Raw genomic sequence first — 27936 nt, forward strand, 5'->3', positions numbered from 1 at the left:
CACAAAAAAAAAAAAAGTGATTCAAGTGTATCAGAACTATTTCTATTTCTAACAATCATGGTGATATTGCACCCAGCAAAGTAAATGCTCAGATTACAAACACGTACAGGATGTGATTGTGGGGAAGCCAACAGTGATTATCTGAGGCCCTTTGTGTGATCGTTGGTAATAATCCCTCATTGTAAAAGGAACGTCAGGTATGTGAGAACACCGTGGGAGATGATCTGTGACCTTTGTGGATGTGTGTACAATCTGTCTGATTGACTTCCTTTTAAACATTTTCACTATATTCAACAGGAAAACATTAGAAACACATTGACACGTCAGGTATGAGGAGAACAGGTCTGAATTATGATATGAATGAAGCCTGACTTCCAGGCTTCTGTATTGTGCACGATGGCTCATTGTCACGCAGGTTTTTTCACTTGGGTCCCAAATTTCCCAGAATACTCCAGGTACACCAGGTACATTGCTGCACAAGCATCCAAAGAGACACATAGGCTACTGTAAATGTTTGTATTTTCACCATTAATGGTGATTTTAAAATCACAACAACCATTTCATGTTACATTCACCTACCCTATTCCTCCTCAAAAAGTTTGTTAAAAGTGTTGTTTGTATTATGTTACATTACATTGTTACATTCGCTAACATTACATTGTTGTTGCTGATTTGCATGAGAGTCTGTTACTCACAGGGCCATAGAATCGTCCTAACTTTTCACATCCACACTTGGCCACGACCCTTGCCAATCTGTTGCCGGGGCAGATAAAGGGGTAAAGATGAGAAGTGGGATTGGTCTTGAATGTGTGTTTACTGTAAACAAACCACTGTTATTCAAGTGTAACTCTGCGGCTCATATTCAACCACTTCCTCTTATGATCTTGCTTGAGAGCATACGGTTTATGAGGCCATAATGTGGCTGACTAATGAAAAGTATTAAAGTTTCTATGCTGCCTGTCTCAAGGTTTCTGCCTCTGAAATGAGGCACTTGTATGTGGAGCAGGAGAAAAATACTCGATTCTTAGTTAAAAAGCCTTTATCTAAACATGGCAACCCACTGAACAAACACTGACCTGTTTCAGACAAGATGGTCTTCAGGGTCAGAGTCCAAAAGATACGGACAAACCTCAAGAAAACAATTTCTAAACTTGATACAGTAAGGGTGCGTCATCCAATCTTAATTAAATGAAACCAGGTGGCCATGTGAATCCCAGTAGGACTCATGTGGAAAAGACGCCTTTTTCCTGCCACTGTAGCCAAGAGCTGCTCTTGGTGGGAATCAGTGGGTCTCTGTAAATACTGTAATGAAGAGAAGGTCTGGACTTACTCTATTTGAAAATTGCCTTGAGATACAGAAGTTCTGTTGTGGATTAGCGCTTTATAAATAAAAATTGACTTATTGACTTCACGGGTTCATGGGAGAAGAACGTCTGATGTGACGCTGGAGGTTATTTCCCAAGGAAAAAGATCAGAGTGTGACTTTTGTTTAATAAATAAAAATGTCAGAGCTGAATCAGACATTTTCAAGTTTACTTTTATGCCGTAATTTAATATCTGAGTTGATTTGGGAATATTAATCTAATAAGTACTGTATATAATAACTACTGTAGATGCTGACAGTGGTATACTGTGTGTGTGTGTGTGTGTGTCTGTGTGTCTGTGTGATACAGGCTCCTACTGTGGAATTAAAGCATCCAGCAGCATTATGAGGATTTCCAGGTGGAAGTATAAACATCCTGGCACCATCTAAAACAAACAGAAACATTCCTGTGCTGTGTTCAACTATCAATCACACACACAGACTCAGCAAAAAAACAAACAGACATTAATTTAAGACTTTATTGCTCCACAAATGCAAATGAAGACAATCTCAGGTTTGAATAATTCAGAAATAAGAGAAGGACATTAGAGCTTTTTTTGTTTCATTATTATCAAGAATGAGAAGAGCAACCTTCAGTTTTATAATCCCAGCTCAGTGTTTATCAGGATAAATAAATTAAAGTAAAAAATAAATAGACTATTAAATACAGTATAAAACAACAGGCAAAAGGGAAGGCATTTGCTCTTTGATGAAGGAAATCTTAACATGTTTGGAAAGGCAGAGAAGTAGAGACGTGATGTTAAACTTAAAGCAAATAATCCGTTTCTTAATATGGCAACACAGTGAAATCATAAAGTAAACCAGAGTAAAAACAAAATCCCTTTTCCAAAGATGGAGCTATCAGCTACAATCCAATCAGAGTTACATTTTGAAAACACAGTAAAAATTCAAGTAAAGGAAGGTGCACATCAGTAACACAATGATTTGCAGTCATCAATTAAGAGAAGTGGGTAAGAGGCACTTTTCAAAATGTCTTTACATGTCAAGAACAAGCTTTATATATATATATCATATATATATAGACCTTTTTTTAAATCAAAATTTACAGTTTAATCCCGTTGACAGTGATGGGTTTCTGTATGGCTTCTACAGAACGAAACAAGATGTTGAAAATGCAGAAAACCAAACTATTATGAAGTATGAAATCATTTCAACCACAACAAAAACCATCATCAGGAACTCTTTTTATTTATTTATTTTTTTGGAGGAAGGGCATATGTATAACATTAATTTACCATCTCCCTGTTCATTACGACAGAGTATTAGAGAAACAATGATGGAAAAAAATCTGAAATGTCGAGAATAAAGTCAGAATATTTCTGAATGAGAAATTGTTTGTTTCCAGTTGTATTAAATTGATTCATGGAGAAAGTTGTAATTTTACAGGAACATTTTCAAAAATATTATGAGAATAAAGTTCTCATTTTTGGTTCTGTGTTTTTTTTAATTTTCCTAATATTCTTACTTTTGTCTTGATATTTAATATTTTTTTATTTCCTCCTCACTGTTATCCCTGATCCTCTGACGTACTTCATTACCGGCACGCTACAAACAAGATGAACTGCACTGTGAAAGTGATGTAATTGGCTTTTAAGTGATTTCTGACTGTGTGATACCATCTGTTTGAGTTCAGTTGACTTTGTGAGAGACAAACCAAGATCACATGATTCTTGATCCAAGTGCTACATTATATAAAAAAATCCTCAATATTTTTTGGTTATCGCACAAACACAAATAAAGAAAAAAAAAGTCTGTACACAAAGAGTACCTCATATATGTTCTGACACCACGTATATGATTATAGCTTAATCTCAGCCAAGAGTAACACCAGGTCAGTCTGTGTTCGCACACCTGAGCAACACCGTGGGCCAGCTCAAGCTCTGTTCTCAGCCCCGCCGTCTCGACGCTCTGTCCTCGCTGCTTTGACAGGAAGTGGACAAAAGTGCCAATTAAAGGGAGACGGCGTGACATCAGCACCAACCACAAAAAGGGCTCAGTCCCTCTTTCCTATCCCCTGTTTGTATGACTTAGGATGCAGTTACGCCGTTGAAGCTTTTCCCAGAACGAACGGGCTCTTTTGTTGATGTTTATGACGCCGGAATGTTAAATTATGAAAAAAAAAAATCAAAATAAATGCAAGAGTGAAGAATTGAATCTGTACAGAAGACGTGAGTAATAAAAATAGATATCTAAATATACAGAGTCTAACTGATACATCTATTGTTGTATATTTATTCCATTCCCTTGTGGATAAGTTGAACTAAAAAAAAAAACAAAAAAAACAAACAAATGTACAGTAAGTCAGTCTGATTGGCCCCAGAGGATGGCGAGACGTTCCTCTTGGTTCTGCCGATCAAGCGGCGTCCCTGCAGTGTCGCTCCAGCTCAGTTCAGAGTTCAAAGGGCAGCCCGCTTCAGTGCCCGATTTTAATTCCCTCCGCGATCATCACCGTCGGGGTCACACAGCAAACACACTCAGAGTGCTCGTCTGGTCCTTCAAACCCAAGATGCTGTAGGCGATTCTTTTCAAATGGCCTGGGAGCCTCACCCCGATGTTCTTAATGTCCCTGGAAGAGAGAGAGACATGTTTACATGAGACACATGAGTATAAGAGGAGCTTTGGACGCATTCCAACACTTTTCACGCACGTCCTTCCTGCCTCTCCGGCTCTTGAAGCAATCAGGACTCATCCCGTTAGATGAAACGCCAGTCGCCAAACAGATCTCTGGACCGGTTCAGCCCGGTGGGGCGTCTGCCAAGGTCTCAATTTATCCTCACCATTAAAAGGATAATACTGGGGGGGGGAGGGGGTGGAGGAGGGTTTGCACACCATGCAAACCTGCAGAAGCTGCAGCAGCCCCTGAGTCAAAGCAGCTTTAATTACAGCCTTAATTACTTAACGAGGATTCTCCCTGTTGACCATGAATCACTTGTCTGGCGAGCAGAGGGTGGGCTGTAAATAACTGCTGGTTTTCCCAGAGTGCTACCAGATGGAAACATGGGGCCATGAAATCACACCATCCAAGACGACGAGCACTTCAAAAGGGTTCATCGTCTGTTTTACTGTCGACCTCATGATATGGGGATGGGGGCAAGAGAGAGGAAGAGGGAGAGCTCTGACCCTCATTGGCCCGTTTTGTCACGGGCTTCTCTGAGCCGTTTGTCTCCAAAGTCCAGATTAAATTGTCCTAAAATCTCCTGTGACAAGCTCAGGCTGGGACGGACACACACCTCCTCAATCTTTCTACAAGTACAAACGTGCCGACCACATGACTTCAGCTTTCATCCATCTACATCAGCCACTTAATCTCCTCTAGCTCTTCTCCTCTTCCTCCCTCTTCCTCCTGTAATGTGGAAGAAGCAGCCAACGGGCTAAACAGGCAGAACTGGTGGTTTTCAGGGCTCAAGCTAAAGTGTGTGTGTGTGTGTGTGTGTGTGAAGGGTGGGATGAGAGAAAGAATGGAGAGGAAAGAAGAATAAGGACTGCGGCGACCACAAGCCACCACCACCAGGCTACCACAAATGAGCCCACTCCTTCTTCCTCCCTCCCTCCCTCCATGACTTTTTCCATCTCAAACATTTCTCAAGTTGTAGCTGAGGTTACAGATTATATTGTGCACAAACTTCTGCTTGGCTGCTAAACAGCAACATATTTAGGAAAACAAATATGTAAACGACAACAAGGAGGAGGAGGAAGTTCATAAAAGACTTATGCTTGGGGGGGAAAGACACTTAAATATGTTGGTTTTGAGTCGAGCATTAATTCACAGGCTTATGTTCCTCCACACTTCCCAAGCTCCTGAGGGAAACAGATCTACTCACTCGTTCTTCATCTGCAGGACCTGGTCCATGGTGACGATTCCAGCGCAGGCGAAGTTCTCGCTGTACTGGCTCATCTTGATGGACTCGAGCCACTCGGAGACCGACCTGAAGGGGGAGCCGTCCGAGCCACTGGTGCTGGGCAGGCGGATGGATACGCTACGGGCAGAGAAAAGTAGACCCAAATGATAATCGTCAACAGGCTTTCCCACAACAAAGGCAGATGACTGAGGACTGTAATTACGACGCAGGAAACAAGATGGTGATAAAAACCAGTCGGAGCAGTCGGGGCAAGAACCGATTAAGATGTGAGCTCTGCTGCCTTTTGTCCTTTCTCACAGGTTCTGGCTTTAATGCTGCCTCACAAAAGGAGAGATATGCATTCATGCATACAGTGCCATACAAAGGAGCTTTAGTGTTCCTGCAGGACAGCACACACATTTCTTTCATTAGCCTGGCAGCCAAGGTGTCATTATGTGCTTTTAGTGGTTTAAGGAGACCTTTACAAAGCTCCCCCAGAACCACCCCAGATAGACTACACACCCTGCACTCCCCCAACCAGAGCTGCTCTCAGGTCTGTTCAAAACCAGGTCAGGTCTCAAGTCTGTAAATCAAATCTAGGTCCGGCCTCAAGTCTGCCAATGAAAGTCCAGGTCAGGTCTCAAGTCTGTCCAGACAAGTCCAGGCGATGGCTCAATAAACAACTTTGATTAGGCAGAAAAGCTGTTTCAATAATCTCAGAGATGGTCCATGTTAAGTCTAAAGTAACTCGAGAGCTGTTCAGGATAAGTTTGGAGTCACTGGATACAAAGAATCAAGTCTCATGTCAAATAAAACCAGTCCAGGTTTCAGATCTGTCTGTTTGTTGGTCTGCATTACTTTTGTTCAGATCAGTCTGATGTGAGTCATAGCATTTCACAAAAAGAACGACTGACTCATTTTAAGCTTAAAATATTGGACACCTCACCCCCAGTCAGGCCTGATGCCATGTTGCCATAGTAACAATCACTGACACATGCCCCAAGCAGTAGCACCCGACAACCCAGACAGAGAGAGGAAAACATGGATCATAATCTGTCAATTTACGTGAAGTTGAATTCGAGTCAATTCATTTTCTCCTGAAGGCAAGTGGAGCCGAGTCACTGCACCACTGTCCACTGTGCTTTGTGCAACTGATGAATTTAGACTCACTCACCTGAAGCCTGACTCTTTATTCCATATAAATGTATGGATGTACAGGCACAAATATATCTGCTGAAATTTAATTTGATGACTCATTTGTGTGGTGAATCACGACCTGTTGACACTGCCTGATTTCATTTTGGTTTTTTTGCACAAGAATTTTCAAGTCAAGTCTTTAGGCCGTCCTGACTCATGTTTCTTAACATGTTTCAAAAACAACAGTGAAATCTGAGGTGACCTCAGTCTGACTGGAGTTAAATTATATTTATTATAAAGCAAATTAAAATCACTGCTGCTTCTTTTTTTTTGTTTATGTGACCGATGTTGTTTGGTTCGGACTTGCCCTGAGCGAGGATCGATCCCGCAACCTCCCGCACCGGAGGCGACGATGCTAACCGCTTCGCCAAGAGGTTAACAACCGTTTGACAAATTGGTTAGCACATCTTTTTTATGGGTGAGTGAGTTTAATTCCAGTACCGCTACCGCCACAACCTGTCACTTCTCCTTAGACTGTGGCACACCCGCGGACCTCCGTTACACATAGAAGAAAAATTCCATTCACATGTCTGCAGTTGCTTATTAAGGGGTTTTATAAGAAGAAGAGAAACTTCAACAGAGGACAGAAGGAGAAATGAAACAAAAACCTGAATGTATATCAATCATATTTCAAACGTTGTGACCTCAAGAACAGGAACGGAGGTGGTGGCAGTGACACAAACCAAACCCTTTAATCTGGTTGGTAGATGATTCTTACCGTGGGTCGAAGTCTGCGATGGTCTTCAAGGATTCAGGGCTCCGCAGCAGTTTGTCCAACAGGCTGACGATGTCTCCGAAACGTGGCCTCTTGGAGCGATCCTGCAGCCAGCACTGCAGCATCAGCTGGTACACGGCCGAGGGGCAGTCCATGGGAGCCGGCAACCTGAACGCCTCATTGATGGCCTTCATCACCTGCAGGTGGTTCACCGGGCGGCCAAATTAGATTAGAGTCTCACAAAAACTCTCTCACACGCCGATCTCAATGTCAAAGCTCAGACTCACCTCGTGGTTGCTCATGTCCCAGTAAGGCCTCTCGCCGAACGCCATGACCTCCCACATGACGATACCAAAGCTCCACACGTCACTGGCTGAGGTGAACTTTCTGTAGGCTATTGCTTCTGGAGCGGTCCAGCGGATTGGGATCTTTCCTCCCTGTTCGAGAGAAATACTTCAAGTTAGAAAACAGAAAGACGACTCGAAAAAACTTATTGACACCACTGTGCTGAGTTTCATATCTACTCACACTTGTGGTGTATGTCCCCTCAGGGTCGTCCTCCAGCACCCGGGACAGGCCGAAGTCCGACACTTTACACTCCAGGGTGTTGTTGACAAGGATGTTGCGAGCAGCCAGATCACGGTGGACATAACTCATGTCAGAGAGGTACTTCATACCTGCAGCGATGCCGCGGAGCATGCCCACCAGCTGGAAGGAGGAAAACTCACCATCGTGGTCCTGACAGGAGAAAACATAATAATATTCACACATCCATCTGTCTTCTGTTGCAGGTGCATAGGTGAGTGTCACTTCAATCTTTGAAAAAAGGAGAGACTTTCATCAGAGTATCATACTCCTCCTCCTTTTTGTGACTGAAATGTCAGTTATCTAATAAACTGTGGTACTAAGCAGGAGGCGGTGTGCAGGATCCTCCTTTTTTCAAAGATTAAAGCTTCGTAATAAAACCAAAAAGATCGCGATCCAGAAGGAGACCATCTGTGTGTGGTGGACTTACCCTCAGGTACCTGTCCAGTGCTCCGTTCTCCATGTACTCGGTCACGATCATGGCATGTTTAACTGCAAACACACAAAAATAACTCAATACCGACTCAAACTTGACCAAAAGAAGGTTGAAAAGTGATGTAAAAGGGTGAAAAAAAAAGCAGCAAAACTCACAGAAATCCTTACATTTGGTGACCACCCCCTCTAGACGAATGATGTTCTGGTGGGAAAACTGGCCCATGATGGAGGCTTCGCTAAGAAAATCCTGTCTCTGCTTCTCCGTGTAGCCCGGCTTCAGCGTCTTGATGGCGACTGCCACCTCTTTCCTACCCGGCACCCTCAGAATCCCCCGGTACACCTCGCCAAACTCCCCTGCAGGAGAACAACAACAATTTTGTTTTGTTTTTTAAGTCATGAATGAGTGATTTACGAAAAGGGATCTGAGGTGAATGTGTTTGATTTGTCGTCTCAGGTTTCCAGCTGCGGGCGTTTGCTGTACAGCTGAGTGAGAACAGGGAGGTTTCGCCTGGGGCTGTCTCACAGAGGTGTGTTGAAGCTGGGTGTTGAGAGACAGAGCCTATGCTGTATAATTGGTGGACGGCCTGTGGTGTGAGAGCATGGGAATCAGCTGTCACATGAGGAGAAAGGAGGAAGGGGAGTGTATGTGTGTGTGTGTGTGTGTGTGTGTGGGGGGGGGGGGCACGGTCATGGGAATAGGGGAGGAGGGTGAACGCTGAAAAAAGACTGTAGGTTCAAAGGGCAAAGGTGGTCGCGCTCGGATAGACGTATGTATCGTGTATGAAAGATCTGGGCAGGGCCCAGGAAGCTGCAGTGATATCTGTCCAAAACACAGATTCTGCAACACTTTGTTTTGTGTAATTATTCATGTCAACTTGAGCCAAAACACACGGATCAACGCCGCCAAGAGTTGCCACACAACAAAAATGTCTCAACTTGTCGTGTGAGAACTCCAGTTAGATGTTAATCTCGCTGAAGTAACCGCTGTCAGTCAGCTCCTTAAGCTGTGGAAAAGGCTCAATATAAACAGCAGAACTCGGGGATTGGAGAAATCTTTCAACATGTCGGTGTTAAGCCCCTCAGCAGCGTCGTCACTCACCAGCTCCAATGACTTTCTGTTTGGTTATGTGGCTCGGGTGGATTTCAGTGGCAAACTTCAGGACAGCTACGTTGGGGTCCTCGTATGTGTGGGGGTCGACATAGGTCTTCAGAGGCTTCAGTTGCTCTGTGAGGGAAAACAAAAACAAGATTGTTGCGTGCAGAAATTAAACAATATAAAAATTTTGTATCACATTTATGTGACCAAAATTCCACATAAATCTGATTGTGGTGTTGTAAAATGTGCTGAAAAAATGAACCACAATTAAACAATTAACAGCACTTTTTGTTTGCATTGGAAGAGGCTCTGTGCAAGTTTGTGGTTTATTATCAGGACCACATGGAGCATAAGCACCACTGCATTTACAATACATGAGGTACAGACTCCACAGTGAACATGACAACACTCTCGGGCAGCTGCTGGTCTGGGGCCAGTTAGCATGCCAACTTCAGTGGAAGAAAAAGTTAAGAAACTGAGGAAATCAAAGTTAACCTTAGACAGGGACAGTCATGAAGGTCTTGTGCCTTGGAACTTTCTGTGAGTGCGTCTATGAGATTGTTTTATTTATTTTAATGCTAGTTGCAGCAACCACAAAAATCAACCACCGTTTAAAATTTAAATGGTAATGTAAACAGTGATTTTACCAAAACCATTTCATCTCTAGTAGAGCGTTAACAAATAAATAAAGTGAATCAAAAGAAACAGATTTGAGACATCTTTTCCTACCTGGGCTGGAGAAGTAAGTGTCCTCTGGTCCTTGTCTGGTGTGAGAGTTTCTTTTCCTGAAAAAAACAAACATTTTATTCCACTTTTATTCCTCCAAATCATCTGCCTGCATTAATATCAATAGCACATAGCAACCTTTGTAACCATTTTTTTAGTCGTTCTAAGGCTTTCAAAAGGGCCCGACACTGGTGCAATGCGTCTATTCAGAGAGAAGCGGCCCTTTGATAAAGCCTGACGATAGACTGTGTTTGCCAAGCTGATTTAAAGACTGAAAGACAGACAAGCCGGCGGGAGGGAGGGAGGTGGACAGACGAGCCGCGGTCGACCGCGGTACAGGCCCAGGTCACCTTTACAAAGTGCCCGCAGCCTGGTACAGAAAGAACTAAGCGCCTCTTATCACCAACAATGTACCACTCTGGACCAATTTCCTTTCAAAGGCCCCAACACTCAGTAGAATATAACCATTGAGCAATGACAAGGTGCATTCAACGCAAGTTCTTTCCCCCGTGAGTGCTGGGACACAGATCCAGATAAAGAGAAAGAGAGAGATGGCTAAAGGAAGAGAGAAAGAGAGAGGTGAGGACAGAGTGAATGCAAAGGCCATGTGGAGGCCCCACAAAGGAAGGGCAGAAGAATGAGAGAGGAAGCTGGTGAAGGAGGGTGTATTATAACTGATTAACAGGACGGGAGGGGGGGGCAGTTACTGACCGTCTGCGTAGAAACAGGACCATGAGGACTATGAACAACACGGCCACTCCTCCAACCGCTACGGCGAGGATGGGTACTGTGTTGTTTTGAATGAGACGCCCTGGAAACAGCAGAGGCAACACATCAGAGAGATCCCAGAGCCACAGAAACTTTCTTCTCCTACAGTGGGTTTTGTCTCTGTACCTTCAGAAGAAGTCTCATACTGTTCCTCCACGCTGGAGCCCCCGGGGCTGCCGTCGCTGCCGAGGGCCTGCACCCTGAACAGGTAGGCCGTTCCAGGAGCCAGATCGTTGATCTGCACCGAGTTCTTCTCCAGTTTGAGCACGATGTAGGTCGTCACGTCCAGGTTATCGTCCTGGGAGACACGTTGGAAGTTTTGGAAACGCCTTAAAACTCGCACGGTGCTGAATGTGAAAACTTGAAGTAAAGAAGAGGGACATACCTTCTTGCGGTAGATCAGCTCGTAGCGGGTGGGCCGGTGTTGGGCCCGTGGTCGGGGGGAGACATCCCAGGAAAGAGACAAGCTGGTGGAGCTCCGGTCAACCAGTCGCATGGCGGTAATCTTGGGGGGGTCTGAGGACAGAGGGAGTGAACACGTCAGTATCTAACTCTGTTTTCAGTGTTTTGTTTGTTTTTATTCTGTCTTATGCTTCTTTTTTTAATGTTTTTTCTTTATGTAAAGCACATTGAGTTGCCTTGGTATGAAATGCGCTGTATAAATAAAGATGCCTTGCCTTGCCTTGCCTATCTCTGATGTGAAAAAAGTTCTCAGCAGCAAGATTCGACTTGCAGAGCTGCCACCACCTGATACCATCTCTCATTACTGCACCACAGATAGCATCGCATCGCGCCGCCCGCCTCCTATCTGCTCCGCTCACCTGTGTAGTGCAGAGATGTCGTCAGAGCGCTGGTGGATGGCGGTCTGGCAGCCCGCGGCGCCGCCTGACTGGCGAACACCGACACACCGCTGTGAGCCTCCACGGTGAAGGTGTAGTTGAGGTGAGCGTCCAGCTCGCTCAGCGTCACCTTGGTGTCGGTCAGACCCGCGCCGGACGGGTCGTAGCGGATTTTCTCTCCACAGGGCTGGCACGCGCTTCCGTCGCAGCGCTGGCACTCGATGCTGTAGGTGATGTCATCGCGACCTCCGGTGTCTTCGGGCGGACTCCAAGAGAGGAGGAGTTTCCCTGCAGAGAGCTGAGTGGTGGTGGCCACGAGGTCCCGCGGGGCAGAGGGGAGGCCTGAGGAACACAGACCACAGATTAGGACATCAGATGATGGTCGTGATTCAGGAAAGTCCTGTATCTCCAAGGTCGGCGCCATATAGACGGACACATGATCTGATATGATAATAGTTTCAATACTACAGCTTTTCACGTTGCTTAGTGAAGTGAATTCTACTTTTGTTTACACATGAATAAAATGTAAATCCCCTATCATCCTTACAGTTCACAGCAGGTATCTTGGCTCTTTAAAAACATGTTAAAACTGCACTGCAGATATTTATTTCATCACAGAGGAACAGTTAACACTTAAACCAGCTATCACCATTTCTCGGTGGAAAGTAAATATTCAGGAATGACACCAACTGGCCAAAGAGATTACCCTTTAATTACATATCTACCAAATTTAGAAATCGTTTGGATGTAGGTAAATGATAAACTAGATTAAAATGGCAGTGCTTCTGTTCTTACAGGTGAGAGATGAGCTGTCGGACCCAGGACATTATAAATGGGAAGTAAAAGGTTCATATGATAGAGTCTTAAAGATCGTCAAAAAATCTGCATTAAAAATGAATTCTCAGGTCCTCACACAAAACTGATCATTCATAACAAGGGGTTTAAACTCTGGCAGTTGAATTATAATAACAGTTTTACAATCAAAATGCTTCACCACACATTCATTTCAAAATGAACTCCCCCCACATTTGTAGCTGTAGAGTCAGTAATCAATGCTGTGTGAAAACATACAGTGCATTAAACCAGTCACTAAAGAGAAAACTGATGCAACAAGATAAGAACATTTAGTCCCTGCAGGAATCAAACACAACACACTGAAATTGTAGCAGGAACAAACTCAGGTCTGACATCAACAATTGTTATTTGTTGCCTTCTTGTTATTTGAGTTTTCTCCTCAATTACCTGAACAGGGTCCAGTTGCGGGGTCGGTTGGGGCCCTGTAGAAGCCGTCCTTGCAGGGGCAAACCAAACTTCCGGAGTCGAGCATCTGGGTGTTGTCAGGGCACGGCGCACACTTGTCACCGGACGCTGCAGCTTTGAAGAAGCCGGGCTGACATTCTGCAAACACAGAAAACACATTTGCATGAGCAGGTGAACGGGGACAACAGTGACTTCAGGCAACGTCGTTTAAGATGTAGCCAGTTCCTCCGCATCGCTCAGGTCTCTCTGAGATCAGCGACGCTCTGAACTTTTCACCTTTGTGTGCAAGGCCGCAAGGGTGAGTGGACATGTTATTATGTCAAGGCCGAAGGTCAGATCTGGACCAGTGATAGGGATATGGGAGCTGATGTTCTGCACAGTGTTGATTGTCCTCACTGAAGCAACTGAAGCGAAAATGTTTCTCACATGAGCCAAGCCCTGAAACAAAAGCTCAGACTCCCTGCCTGGCCAGCACTCCTACTTTTTTACTTTTTCAACAACATCCCCCCTGTGCTGTCGCTGTCCTACTGTCTCAACTCGCTGGCTCTCTCAACAAACACAACCAGTCATCCCACATTCCACAACAGTAAGTCAGCATTCAATGCTGCGAGACGAGAGAAATAAAAAGGCAAGAAAAGCACAGAGTTTTGAAGCCAAGCGTCTTTGTGCAGCGCATCCGTTTGCACTCAACGCTCCTTTCTGTTATTTCTTTTGCAGCCTCCTGAAACTGTATCGCCGAGATAAGATGACACCTAATTTCACACGTCCAACTCGGAGCAGAAAAAAACAAATGCAGGTAGAGGATCCAGCTGTGTGTAGCGATGGTGAAATATGAACTTAATACAGTGTGAAATTTGTGAGAGAGCGCGCCATAAGGGAGAGTGAACATGAGACATGAGATGACTCCCCCCCCCCCCAACCCTCTTTAACTCATGCATTCCAACGGCTGCTGCTGCTGCTCATGTCCTCACACCATCACACGTTCGCACACACACACACACACCCATACACACGCTCACTCATGTATGCACTGCACACATGCACCCACAGCCACATGTATGCACAAAATACACATACATGTATGCAAAGCACAGCCACCGACACACGGGTAAATCTGACATCAGAGGAGGGGATTATGTCCACTGCCCGTCACCTGTTCATGTCCCTCTTCAGAGTCGATTTAGACACACACACATGTTGGTGCCAGAGGTCAGAGAACAGTCAGACCGGTTGGAGCTGAGAGAAAGGCAACAGGAACTCAAATAACAACTTGTTACAACGTGCAGAAGAGCATCTCTGACCCATGACACGTGGAGCCTTGAAGCGGATGATCCACACCAGCAACACAGGACGACAGAAAAGGGGAAAAACGATGCCTGATCTGATGAGTCCTGATTTCTGCTGTGACATTGGATGGTCGGGTCAGAATTTGGCCTAAACACCATGAAAGCATGGCCTTGTATCAACAGGTCAGGCTGCTAGTTTGGACCCTTTAGCACCAGCTGATCATCAAGCTTTTGCTTCTCCCGCTTTCCCTTTCGGTCATGTGTATTGTATTAATTGGATTGAGATGATGTGTGATGATGATGACTAATTGACATGCCCGAAATGAACCAAATAAATAAATAAACAAAATTTAAACACCACAGCCTCCCCGAGCACTGTTGCTGATTGATAATGAACCATGTCACAAAGCTCAGATCATCTCAAAGTGGTTTCTTGAACAAGACGATGATGAGTTCACTGGACTCCTCCCGCAGTCACCACATCTCAGTCAAATTGAGCTGTGACCGTCGGTGAAACAGGAGATTCACATCATGGATGTGTAGTAGATAAATCTGCAGCAGCTGTGTGATGCTCTCATGCTAATATGGGCCAAAAACCTCTGAGGAATGTTTCCAGCACCTTATTGAATCTGCTCCACCGAGACGTAAGGCCGCTTTGAGGGCAGATTGAAGGAATTTACCTCAAACTGTCAGATTGTATGTCATTTTTATCGGCGCACAACCGTGCACTCACTGTGTGGTTTGGTAACATTTACTGCACATGATCATAAATCTCTGCTGATCTACTGGATGTAGAAGACATCGACAGTTTCAGACTTCCGTCCCAGGTCTTAAATATTGTAAACGGCCCTCTTGTTCTTCTTCCCTCAGACCCTCTGTATATTGCTGCACCTCTTGGTACGCTAAGAGTTTTGTCCCTTCTGAATAAATATTGAATGACACTTAAATATCTTTGTACTGTTTGTGTCATGACCAATTGTAAATTATGCATATATATAGTATATTTTGTATTTTATTGTTCTTTTCAATGCTCTTTTCATATTGTATTATATGTCTTTTGTCTTCATGTTTAGCATTTTCCAATGTTATTCCACCACAAATAAACAGACTCTGTAGATGAGGTCCAACCAAGTCATTTGCTCACGGTACTTAAATAGCTCCTGACAGGTGTCGTACGATGTTGACGACACCAATGAGGCCAAAGGACGAAGACAAGAAAGAGAAAGAATGTCAAGTGAAGATGTGAAGATCAAACAGAGGACGTGAAGCATGAAGTGACCAGAGGCATTAAGTCAAAAAGCAAACACCAGTTCTAATGTGAGATTCCTGCTGAGAGATAAAATCAGGGCCACTCAAAGATCGTGTCTCACTCTGCGGCTGCTTCTCGCTGAATGAAGTTCATGTTGGAAGCTGAAAGTGACCACACACACACACGCACACACACACGGCAGAAAGCGTGCACGTCTCCCACTCCATTTCAGTCATATCAAGGGGATTTACTTGATTGACCATGAAGTTCACTTTTTTTTCCCCTCTTTCTGGTCTTTGTGGTTTGGTCTCATTCGGTTTCAGTGTGTATTAAGTGAAGAGTGTGACGACAATGACGGAAAGAAACAAACTCAGCACGAGAGGAATCTGTAAGTTTGTCTAATAGGTTCACGTGTTGCTCTAGACTAGAGAACGTCTCCTCTCTGTCACAGCTGTTGCACTAACAACCACTGCTACTCATTAACGCAGGAGAGGAGAGGAGGAACAGAAGGTCCGAGAAAAAAGAAAGAAAGAAAGAAAGACAGGAATACTGTATCCTGCTGAGGGCTGGAGAAAAGAGGGGAGAGAGAAAGGAGACAGGCGGCGGTGAACTCCTCCATTGAGAGGGGGGAACAGCTGCTGCCTCAAACCCTGATTCGTACCCCTACCTCTCCTCCTCGTAATCCCCAAATTCCTTCCTCCCCTCCTTCTCTCCTCCCAGTCCTCACTAAAAAGGCTCCCAGCTAACCCATTAACATTGCTATTCACCACTGACCAGCAGGCAGGGAGAATGCCATGCCATTCAAGTGCTGAAAGAGAAAACACACACACACACACACACAGAAGCATTGCAGATGGGAATAGCCGAGATGCCACATGGCAACTGAATAGAGCAGGACTAGCCTCTTTTTGGTGCTACAGTGCTGGCTGCAATGCATCGTGGTCAGGCCTGCGGAGATGATGGCCTTATACTGTAAAGCTGCCTCTATAATCAAGATGCATTCCAGCGCACACCACCCAACAGGAGGCCCGTAGCAGCAGAGCGCCTTCGTTCCTCCATCATGAATGTGAACGGGTTTGTGTTTGTGCGACATGTGACGAGTTTCTGCTGCCGAGGGATTTAAAGAGAGGATTCTTCGACAAAGCAGAGACCAGAGAAAGGAAAACTTCCTGGTTCCATGGAGACGGTGGAGGTGGAGGATGGCGGAGGGGGCTGCTGGTGTTGTCGGATTGTTGCTGGACACAACAGGAAGCAGGAAGCGCGAGGCTGACGCAGCCTTCCTTCCTCGAGCAGCCAATCAAAGCAGGGAAACACAGGGGGAGCGTGACCAGGAGAAGAGGCTAGCGCTGAGACGACCAGAGTCCTGAGACAGAATAATAACTGCAGAGGAAGCCAAAACGTGTTGACCCAACATGAACGCAGCACTAAAAGGGAGGGTGGATGGGGAGGGGGGTGTGGAGGGGTCCGGCGATGAATGCTTTCCCTCTCATAAACAAACGTCTCTCAGCCTCTTCTAAGTTGAAACATCTGACAAACTTCGAGCAGCCACTTTTTCCCTCCTGTTTGTCATGTGAGAGGCCCCGGTGCACCTTGAGTGGCTCTGTGTTTGTTTATTGAGAGTGGGTGCACAGGCCTGGTACATTCGGGGAGCCCCCCCCTGAATGGCTGGCTCAAGTGCCCGGGGGGGGCCTCCTCCCCGACCACCACCACCCTGGGTTTTGTCGGCCGGAGTTAGTTAAGATGGATGAGATGGCGACAGTGATGAATGTACGGTGGGATAGATGGATGAATGGGGAACATGGTGGCTTGACAGCAGAAATCAGCCTCAGGACGTGGAGGGAAGGGGTGAGGAGGTGAGTGGTGGGGGGGGCAAATGGAGTCCGGCGCTGGGCTCCTTAAAGACTGAGAGGTCATGTCTGCCTCAGGGCAGTTGTGAGTTAAACTGTGCATGGCTTACAGGGAGTCCGTGGCCAAGTAAAACAAACACATGCTCGCAGTGAGGAGGAGGAGGAGCGGGAGGAAGAGTTGCAGCAGCAGCAGCCTGTGGCTCGTCTCATGAGGAAGGAGGTTAAATACAGAAGTATGGCCAGAGGACAAAAAAACATCTTGGAAAAATAAATCTTTAAGAAATAAATACAAAGTCTTGATCTTTATCAGAGAAGCTCCACAAACATCTGGAGGCAACTGAGTCCTTTCTTTGTCTCCTGCCCCCCCCACCCCCACCCCACTCCCCGACCCCACCCTGCAACCTCCAACCCCCTCTCTTTCATTCCCGAGTTGGTCCGACCCATAATTGCAATATGTCATGTCATTTTGTTTGTATGCACGGTGACAACATGTCATTAGCATTTTGGGGGACGGAGGTTCGTGGAACAATGGGGGTCTCTGATGGGGGAGGTGAGGAGGTAACATGAGCCAGGGGTCACTGAGGTAAAGAAGGGGAGGAGCAGGGGGCAGTAAAGGTGTAGGGGCTGATGAAAGTGTGTGCATGTGGGAGGGGAGGGGGGGACATTAGTCAGGAGGATTAGCTGAGCGCTGCAGCAGCTGTAAGGGCATTACATCTGTTTTACAATTGCACTCTGGCTTTCATCTGGGGCTGTTAACAAACACAATAAATTCCCTGACCCCCCCCCCCCCACACACACACACACACACACATACACACACACACACACACACCACCTCTCACTCTCTGTCCACCAATTCTCTCTTGGACACCGGGTGTTGCGGCAGGACTCTGCAACACATGAAAAAAGTAGACACAACAACAACAACTCCTGCACAACAACCAAAAGACATGGGGGGGGGGGGGTAACACCAGGGGAGGTTGGGTTGAGGTGGAGGAACTGAACGTGAGCGTGAAGGTCACAGCCGCTGCCGTTTGGCCACGTTTCCTCCTGACGCTGCTCAGACCCAGACGACCAGGTGGCAAATACAACACTGCTTTACTACACCACACTGAGCCAACAGGCCGCACACACACACACACACACACACACACACACACACACACACACACACTGAGGGCCGAGGATCCACTTCCTGGTTTTAGTGGGAGGGGCCAAAAAACGACCAAATGCACCGATAAACGCTAGCGACTTATCAGGCATGGGGGACAAAATGGAAAGTGGCTGAGCGAGGCGGCCCAGTGCCGGGCCACAATGGAAAGCCCTAAGCCAACGGGTCGGAGAGTCACCGGGGGATTAGATGACCTCCGGTTTCCGCTGCGGCCTCGTCCTGTTAGCGGGGGGGGGGGGGTTTGGTGGAGTGGAGTGGGTGCTGTGTTATGTTGTGCTGGGGGAGAGGGGTGAGAGGAGGTGGAAGGATAGTGCTGACCTCACACACCAGCAGGACAATACAATGTGCTTCACTGCTCTGGACCCCCCCCCTCCCCCCAACCACCACCAAACACGCACACATGCACACACACACACACACACACACACACACACACACACACACACTCCAGGCTCAGGAATGTCACAGAGAGGAAATATGTCCCGACTTCCACCACACATTTGCTGAACAGCCAGAACTGCTGAGCCTCAGTTATTTCACTAATGGCAGAAACTAAGGGTCTAAATCAGTTAAATACGTTCAAACTCACAGCTCTGCACAAATGTGACCCCCCACCCCCCGACCCTGTTACTCATCACTTTGTGGTTCCAGCACAAACTCCAGGACAGTCAGGAAAACTTTAGCAGCACGTTAGCCATGAAGCTAGTCAGGGAGCTTTCAATTTTTTTCATCATCTCTGCTGAGTCTAAAAAGGAGAGTTTCATTCTAGCTGTAAAATGTTATTTCTTTGACGCTATAACTGCTCACTCTCCATAGACTCCTCGAACTCTTTTGAGTGACATGTGGGTGAACGTATGCACTTTGACTCTCAGCTCAACCTGGGACCTTCTTCTATGTGTTTGGATGAGCTGGAGGTTAGGGGGCGGAGTCAGACACTGCCAAGATAGCAATGTTGGAGCAGCTCACTCTGAGCTTCAGCTTCACAGTCTGTGACCATGCCATGTGAGATTCTGTGTCATTAAGAACCAAAAAAAACTATAATAAAAGCAATAAAAGCTTTAAATTAATTTAGTGGCGAGTCTAAAAAGATGAAAAGATGTCATCATATCTTTCTCACTGTAATAATCTTGTCAATCAAGTTAATGTGGTAAACAGAAGGTCATTATTGTCATTGTGAAGTGGATCCAACATTAACATATCAACAAGCACCGAGCCCTCACACCAATCACACTTATTAAGCCACAACAGTCGATTAGCTCTGATGCACGTCAAAGCGCTACCGGGGACAGTGGATCTCCTCCTTTGCAACATTTCCTGTCATCTTCTCTGCAGTAATTGCCAGCGTTCTCTAAGACGTGACGCGGCAAGACAGTGCATGATACCACTTGAAAGTGTCTTCAGAGTCACACACACACACACACACACACACACACACACACACACACACACACACACACACCCCTCCCCATTATCCAACCAACTCCCCACTAGTGGTGTGCCTGCTGGGCAGACGTTACCTTGGCACGAGATCTGAGGAATCCACCAACTCAAAGTAATCACGGTGGCTTTGCAGGGCAGAGGAGGAAGCAGAGAGACTGTATCCAGCCTGTGCGTCTAAATGCACAGTGTAGTCTGTGTTTTTATTCTTTACATTTCTGAGACAGAGGCATTGGAGGCCGTGAGCCGAAGGCGCTCAGTGGAGCTGAAAATTTCATTGTGGGGATTATCCGGCAGGAGAGAGATGATTCCATTATGTGAAATCCACTGTAAGCCAACTAAATCAAATCCCAGCGATCCCGAGGTGTGGTGCTACGTGTGCATTTCTGTCTATACTCAGATAAGCTGCAATTGCACAAGGTCTGTGGTGATTATTACGAAGCAGGTAGTGGTACATCGAGCAGTTTCAAAGACACAGGAACAGTTTATATTCAAGACGACAACGATCTGGGAAACTGTGACGTTGCACTTCATGTTTATACATTTACCACCATGTCTGTCGCTCTGCTGATTGTCTGCATTGTTCACATTCTGCCTTGTATTTATCTTGCTGAGTCGACTGCGCTGAGATGTATTTATCAGGACCGTATACAGTCTAAATAGCTCCATCAGGGCCGTGTGAAACGGGATGTTTAAACTCTAATCTGTGTCATATTCATGACCTGCACAAAAAAAAGGAAAGAAACGACTGCAGCCAAAAATAACAGTGGGTCTGTGATTTCTGCAACAACGTGAACACAACACATGAAGGAGGAACTTTTTGTTTGTCTGTCTGTTTGTTGTACTTGGGAGATCTTGCGCAATAAGAGCGTCTCTTGAGTAAATTGCATTAAGAGCTTTGAGATGGTCATGGGAATTATGTGTTGAGATAAGAAAGTATCAAATAAACAGAAAGACAACAGGCAGAACATTTAGGCTGAAGCAGAGGGAGTCTTCAGGGACGGGGAGGCAGCAGCAGAACCAGTAGTTAGTTCGCTTGAAAAGCACAAACACACCCAAGTCAATTACTACCCATACAAATCACTCACCGCGACGCACAGTCACACAACTACAACTTAGTCACCAACTGTTTGTTACATCAGCTGTGGATGAGCGGGGAGACACGGGCCGAGAGGGGGAAGGAGGGAGGGAGAGAGGGAGGAAGGAGGGGTGAGACGGAGAACGGTTTACTGGAACCTCGTTGGCGAAAGGAATAATAACTTTACTGGAACTCAGTGGACAGTTGTTCCACCATTTTCTCCAAAACATCCCAGATCCTCCACATCGAGCCTCGCTGTACGTGTCCAGCTCTGTGGGAACCTGATGTGGGATTAAGGCCTGTTTGTTGAGGCTGACAAGGTGTGGACCCTGACGGTTAAACACAATCCCGAGGACCAGCCGGGGCAGCCCGCACTCCTTTGTGGGGCGACACACGGTATGCCATTCTATTGTGCCACAGAGGATTATGGGTAAGGAAGGGCGTGATAGGCAACGGAGGAAAAGTGTGTCAGTGTCAACAGTGAGTCACAAGTGGAAACACACAACACCGCTGCTGCTGCTGCTGTTGGGGTTAAAGACGTTTTAAACCACTTAATTACAAAAAAGTTCAGATTTTTTTCTCCACATTTAAAAAAAAGAAAGTTTGTTTTCTCAAGAGGAAAATTAAAAGCCTCACTTTCTGACATCCTTTGTTTATTGGCAACCATAATTACATTCACTCTAGAACAGTACTTCTGAGTAATTCTGAGGTACTTGTACTATTTTATGCTGCTTCGCTCATCTATACATATACATATACTGTACTACGCATCTAGTCTCTAAGAGACTGTAATGAATAATTGCACTCTTTTTTTTCACAAGCTTCCGTCAGTCCAACCATGTTGTGCATTGTGGAGCAAACCTTTATAAACCATAACGTGAATGAACTGAGCACTATCTGTATTTTTCTCTAGTGGACCAACAAAAAACAAGAAAAAGTCTTCACATCAGTTCTTATCAGCCAACACTGACACTGAGATGGTTTGGCTGGACCCAAATTGTAAAAAATACACATATTATAAATTAAGTTCTGCACAAGTGCTGAAAGACGTATTTTATCCATTTCATCAGAATCTAAAAAATAAAAACAAAGTTTTCATGCCTCATGAGCTGATAAAGTACAAACAATAAAGTAATTAATAAACTAAAACCACCCTCCATCTGTCTAACATGGATCGAGGTCATTTACAGTAGATACTTGTGTGTTTTGAGAGTCAAAATAATTCACCTTTATGGTGGCCTGTTATGCTCCGATAAAAAACAAAGCCCTGTTCTGTGCTCGGCCTCAGGCCTTGATATGATTTACAGCTGCTCTATAAAAGCTTTTAGATTCTAAACGCTCCGGTAGGTCTCGTCTCCACGGAGCAGGAAGTGTTTTATCTTTAAGTTTGTTTGTCCAGAGGTAAAAGAAGAAGAAGAAGGAGGAGGACCCTGTAGTTAGCACGAGGCAGCGCCACACGCCACCTACAGATACCTCAATGGGCAGTTTAAAGGGGAAAAACACAGTTTGACAGACGAGTGATGTTGAAGCCAGAAAACGCCACTGTGATGACGCGACGCAGACGAAAACCAGACAAAGTCACAGATTTCTATTTTAACAGGTCCTGCGGGGCCGAGGGGGCCTTAAAACTGAGTGATCACATCAGTGAACATGGAAACTTTTAACCCGGGTAAGAAAAAAAACACCACAATTGAAGTTTTGTGGGTTTTCCCCCTTCGAACAGGAAAGAAGTGGGGAGAGTGATTAACTGTGTGTCTGTATGAGAAGCCATTTAAAGCCCTTTGAGCCGTGTGTCTGGAGGCCGCACTGCAACCCTGTGATTCACGTCCATCTATGTCTGCAAGTCAGACCTCTCATTTGACTTCATCTACGTACTTCTTCTTTTTTTTTTTGGAGGGGGGGGGGGGGGTTCTTTGTTTAGTCATTTTTATGTGAGGGCTTGACCCGGAGCTGCTCTTCCTCCCCTGGGCATTCCTCAGGTCTGGAGTAATGTAGGGAGGCTCCTCCTCGGCAAACTGATCAGGAATGTACCAACCAAGCGGGAGAGGAGGTGAGGGAGGTGGAGGTGGAGGAGGAGGTGGAGGAGGTGGAGGTGGGCTCCTCCGGCCTCGCAGGGAAACACAGCTCGTCATTGTTCTCCTACCTTTACATTCCAGTCCTCACCTCTCTCTGTTCTCCAAAAAAAAAGAAAAGAGAAATCACACCCCTCCACCAAACACAGCCTCTCGCTCTTCTATGACTTTTCTCTCATTCCTTCCTGCCTTCCTCCGCCTCCTCCTCCTTCTCCTCCTCCGCCTTTCTCCTTAATCATCTCTCCTGGCATTTTCCCGCAGCTAAAAATGATGCATTGACAGAAAACTTCATCGCTTTTATCGCGTCTCCAGCCAGAAGGGAGGGAGAGCAGATCTAGTGTAAACCAGGCTCCATGTGGATTTACAGCTGGAGTCCATGGTGTGTGTTCCACGATGTTCATACACTGGCAAGTGTGTTTCAGGTCGTGTGTGTGTGTGTGTGTGTGTGTGTGTGTGTGTGTGTGTGAATGCCAAAAGAAAGGCAGTGGAGGAGGAGGAGGCTGATGTGAGTCTTTATGTGCTCTGTCATGGAGCAGATCTCAACAGGCCCTCACATGCTTGAGTGTGTTGTATGTTAACATAAAGTCACACACTCCAGCCCAGAACTGAGCCTAGGCAAATTAGTGAAACAGAGGAGTAGGAGGTGGGTGTGTGTGTGTCGGGGGGGACATGTCGTCGGAGTGCTTGATCACACGAAGGGGGCCTCAGCTCCCTGTGATGCCTCAGATGAACAAAGTCAGTGGGGCTCAGGAGCTTCCTCCCTCCTCCCCCTCCTCCACTCGCCCCAGTCCAGCCTTAAAGATGCTAATCCATCACAGTACAGTAGCCCCCCCCACCCCGGCTGCTTTCATCACTTTCAGTCACCCTGACAGCCCTCCCCACAACAATAAAAGCTTCTTCTTTGCAGGGACTTAAAACACTACTACAACCACAACTACAAAGTCAAAGGCCTGAGTTAGTATGTTTGGACGCAGCAGCAGCAGCAGCAGCAGCAGCAGAAACACACCCTGATCCAGATAAGAAGACGGGCAATAATGAGAGAGCAGGAAATCACCTGATATAACAGGCTGTAACTTATGAACTAGTCCGGGGAGAGGTGAAGTGTTAGAACATGTCCATTAAACATCTTCTTTAGTATGTGGTTTCTCAATCAGTGATAAAAATAAAACGCTATTAAAAAAAAAAATGTAAACGACAGGAACTGAGGCTTTTGATGACACACAGGGTGTAGCAGCATTTTATAGCAGAAGCTGGTTGTACCTGTACAAATCTTTCCACACAGTTGAATATGTGAGATTTGTGGCTGAAACTCATGTTTCCTAATTTCACAGGTATCTGTTGGAGGTCAGGGAGGATGCCGGGACATGCATGAGTCGGCCTCGGCATTCCTTCCATCGCAGAGAGGCTGCATTCGCCAAGGGGAGAATTCCACTGAACAATCATAATAACACCTATGATAAATATCTGCAGATTCACACAGCAGCCTTGTTTTACAACCAGTGGGTATTAAACTTAAGGTAAAGGGCGACAGATGCCCCAAATGGTCTCTTTAGGAAATGCACTCTCTTTCATGGGAACTTGTTAAGTGTCTGTTGGCAGAAAGACCTTTACGACCCGTACCACCTTTTTAGTCTTACCTTGACATGCGTCGTCCACTTCTTCGTAGCCTGGTTTGCACTGGCACTGCCCAACCGGCACCACCCAGTCTCCGTCCACGGTGCAGTAGATGCGAGGAAGCTCCTCGCTGATGGCGTTATCCACGCACACGCCGCTCACTTCCCGGAGAGCCTGGTTCTCACCCCCGGCCACGGTCTCAGGGAACAAGGCCAGGCTCTTCACCGTGGCCAGACAGGTTTTGTAGTAGACCCTTACAGAGAGAAGTGCGACGCACGCTCCTATGTCCTGAAAGGCCAAGTAGAAGCCTTTTCTCGACAGGTTCTCCACCACTCGCGTCTCAGTGTTGATGCGCAGCTCGTTCTTGCTGGTGATCTCGTCAGGAGCTATCGTGGCCACTTTCTTAAACTGACCCTTCCTGAAGGTCGTGCCCACGTCTGCGTCCGACTCCGACGTGAAGAGGTTGAAGGTCTCCTTGCAGGTCAGGGAGGCCCCGTCGAAGGAGTTGCAGTCACGCACGATGAACTGGATCTCCACGAACACCCGCGAGGCCGAGGGACGCCGCTGGATGAAGGTGGTGCGCAGCCAGTTGTCCTGCTCGCGTTCGCCAACGTTGCAGACGGAGTAGGTGTAGAACTGAGAGCCGTTCAGAGTCCTCTGGACGACCTCCCACTAAACAAAACCACACAAACCCACAAGGTTAGAGGTAGGAACACCGGCCCCGGGGAGCCCCTGAGCATGCGGAGCCCAACCAGAGCTGTGAGGGAGGCAAAAATAAAACAGGACCATAAACTCCAACCACTGTAATGTGAACCTGGAAACAAAAACAGTGTGAGAGGGGACACCGGGGGCCCCACACACTCCTGAATAGTCCCATGAATATTTTGATGAACTTTGAATGCAACATGTTTCTACAGCCCCACGGTGCAACGATGCCACTCACACATTTCTCACATTGCAAAGATACCAAATGATATTATCGTTCACATGCTGCTGTTACTCCTGGCATGGTCCCCAAGCACTGTTGCAACTCGCATATGAAATGCTGCCACAACTATTTTGTTTAAAAAAAAAAAAAAAAGTGACAGCATGTTTTAACATAACCTTGGCTCTTAAGGAGCAACTGGCCCCCACCAAGGCGGGCCGGGCCAGGGGGCCAGGGGGCCAGGGGCCTGTGGTTTTGCTCTGTGCATGCAGCCACTGTGCTATTAATTAAAGGAATGTGCTTTGTTGGCCGAGTGTGTGGCTCTGCATGTAAATCTGTTGTAGAACAGCAGAACCAACGCATCTATTAAACAGCTGGAGAAGCTTTTTACAAGGGGCTTTTAAAACTTAAAATAATAATTGTCATAAGTGTCGGTAGTTACATGAGAAAATGTGCTCAATAAAACCCATTTCCAACAGACCTTGAAAAAAAGAAAAGAAGCATCTTAACAACACATGATGCTCATTGGTGCTAAAAGTGAAACTGGAGTTATGGGGCAGTGAGAGGAGCTGGGTGTGTGAACAACACATCTGCACATGCCTTTGAGTCATCAGCACATGAAATGAGGCAGTTTACAGTGAATTTGCATGAGCCTGACTGGTCAATTACTTAGAAACCGCAATATGGAAGACGGCACACAAGGCTCCCGTTGGCAGGCAGAGAGATAACCACAGCAGCCTATAGACACTGACACTGCAGGGAAAAGGTAGCTCAGGCTGATTAGCGGCATCTACAATCCCTCCCCCTCTAAAGAGGTACCACATGCTGCAAACTTTAAAAACTTAATTGCTCTCTAACATACAATTCTGTAGCTGGAGCCCTGAAACCACAAGAAGCCACAAGTATTCCCAGCTCAGAGCGAGCAGCTCCTCTCGTCTGCCGGAGCCCTGCTGCAGCCCAGACATGCTCCTGGTGGGATCCTAGCGCTCCTGCTCACATCCAGACCCGGGACACCACCAGCCTCTCACACTGCCCAGTCCTGACATGTGGACAGCCCCCCCCCCCCCCTGCTCCACAGTCGACCACACCAGTCAAATATTGGTCAAATATTCTGCACCATATGATCCCAGCTCATCCACAGTCTCCACGGGAATTTTTTCTCCACTGCAGATTTATCCTAAAGGCAAATTCCAAGAGAAGACGCAAAGAGCTGGAGGAGAGGGGGGAGGGAGGGAGGGAGGGAGGGATACTCACCCCAGGTTTGTCTCCCTGCTCTAGGGGCCATGTCAGCCAGCCCAGCTCACCTCCTGTAGCCTTCATGTCCAACAGAACCTCTGTGGAGACACAACAACGATCAGCAGCTGATAATAAAACTTAAAATCCATCAAAATAAAAGCATGATATTAATTTTTGATATTCACAAATGACCCAAAAAAAATGGAAAAAACAAAACTGGATCAAACTTGACACAAACTTCTGCATTGAAACTCATTGTAAATCTATACACTTTCATCTGCCACATGGTGACTTATGAATAAAATGCATATGCACATTAACTTACTCAGCCTACTTACAGTACATAGATGATTTAGGCCTACTCACATTATTTATTTTATAGGCTAAACTTTGTTCAGATTGTGTTTCACACCAATTCAAAAACGTCGTTTGTCCACGGAGGACAAATCTAATGATAAAACTGGCAAATAATGTCAAAGTAACGATTTGCTCCATAAGAAGGAAAAAAGTTTTACACAGTGACTGAAAAGTTTCAGGGACAGAGTTTCTCTTGAATTCACCTGCTGCTGTTGGAAGCTGTGAGCAGCTCAGGCGCAGCCACCTTAGCTTTCTTATCGATTAGGCTATTGGTTATTAAATGAGAAAACTTCGATAGGAAACGTCTGTCAACAGTTGCAGCTGTTTGTTGAAACGCGACTAGGAGACAGCTATGCAGCTCTGTGACGGGAGGTTTCACACACTGTTTCCTGGTTTAAAGTCCTGCAGGAGCCTCCGCATGGCCCCGCGTGCTTCACCGCAATAAAAGTTTTATCACGGGAAAAATTCTTGCAAATTAATTGAAGAAAAAGAGACACTCACCTTCTTTACTCTGTAATGTAATTAGTATCCCGTTAATGAGGACATATGAAAATAATAAAGGTCTGAATCCGCCGGAGAAATCCATTTGGCAAACTTTCCTTCCCCTCTCTCTCTCACACTCTCTCACACACACTCTCTCTCTCCCTCTCTCCTCTCTCTCGCTCCGCTGGGCTCGGCCGGGACTCTGAGGGCTCAGCGCTGCGCTCAGCGGCTCATTCACAACCGGCCCAGCGCGTCACCGACTCCGCCCGCTGGAATGTGTGTGTGTGTGTGTGTGTGTGTGTGTGTGTGTGTGTGTGTGTGTGTGTGTGTGTGTGTG

General features: G+C 46.2%; 1 protein-coding gene across 3 annotated transcripts; it reads right to left on the reverse strand.

The window, feature by feature from the left end:
• Positions 1–1828: 1828 nt before the first annotated feature.
• Positions 1829–27853, reverse strand: epha2b (eph receptor A2 b). 3 transcript variants are annotated; one of them, XM_085781356.1, is made up of 17 exons: positions 27618–27853; positions 26778–26857; positions 24622–25270; positions 12827–12982; positions 11567–11926; positions 11131–11261; positions 10872–11043; positions 10689–10788; positions 9981–10036; positions 9255–9380; positions 8324–8509; positions 8151–8212; positions 7664–7873; positions 7423–7572; positions 7139–7332; positions 5206–5361; positions 1829–3950 (listed from the first exon to the last, which is right to left on the reverse strand). In XM_085781356.1, exons 1-17 carry the CDS (start codon positions 27700–27702, stop codon positions 3842–3844), a joined length of 2982 nt encoding a protein of 993 aa, XP_085637482.1. In that variant the 5' UTR covers positions 27703–27853; the 3' UTR covers positions 1829–3841. The 3 variants fall into 3 exon arrangements, with proteins under 3 accessions (XP_085637482.1, XP_085637481.1, XP_085637480.1); XM_085781355.1 differs by having other exon boundaries at positions 8312–8509; XM_085781354.1 differs by having other exon boundaries at positions 8151–8509.
• Positions 27854–27936: the final 83 nt, after the last annotated feature.

Source organism: Trachurus japonicus, chromosome 7 (genome assembly GCF_045865225.1).
Source record: "Trachurus japonicus isolate A0001 chromosome 7, Traja_1.0".
NCBI lineage: Eukaryota > Metazoa > Chordata > Actinopteri > Carangiformes > Carangidae > Trachurus > Trachurus japonicus.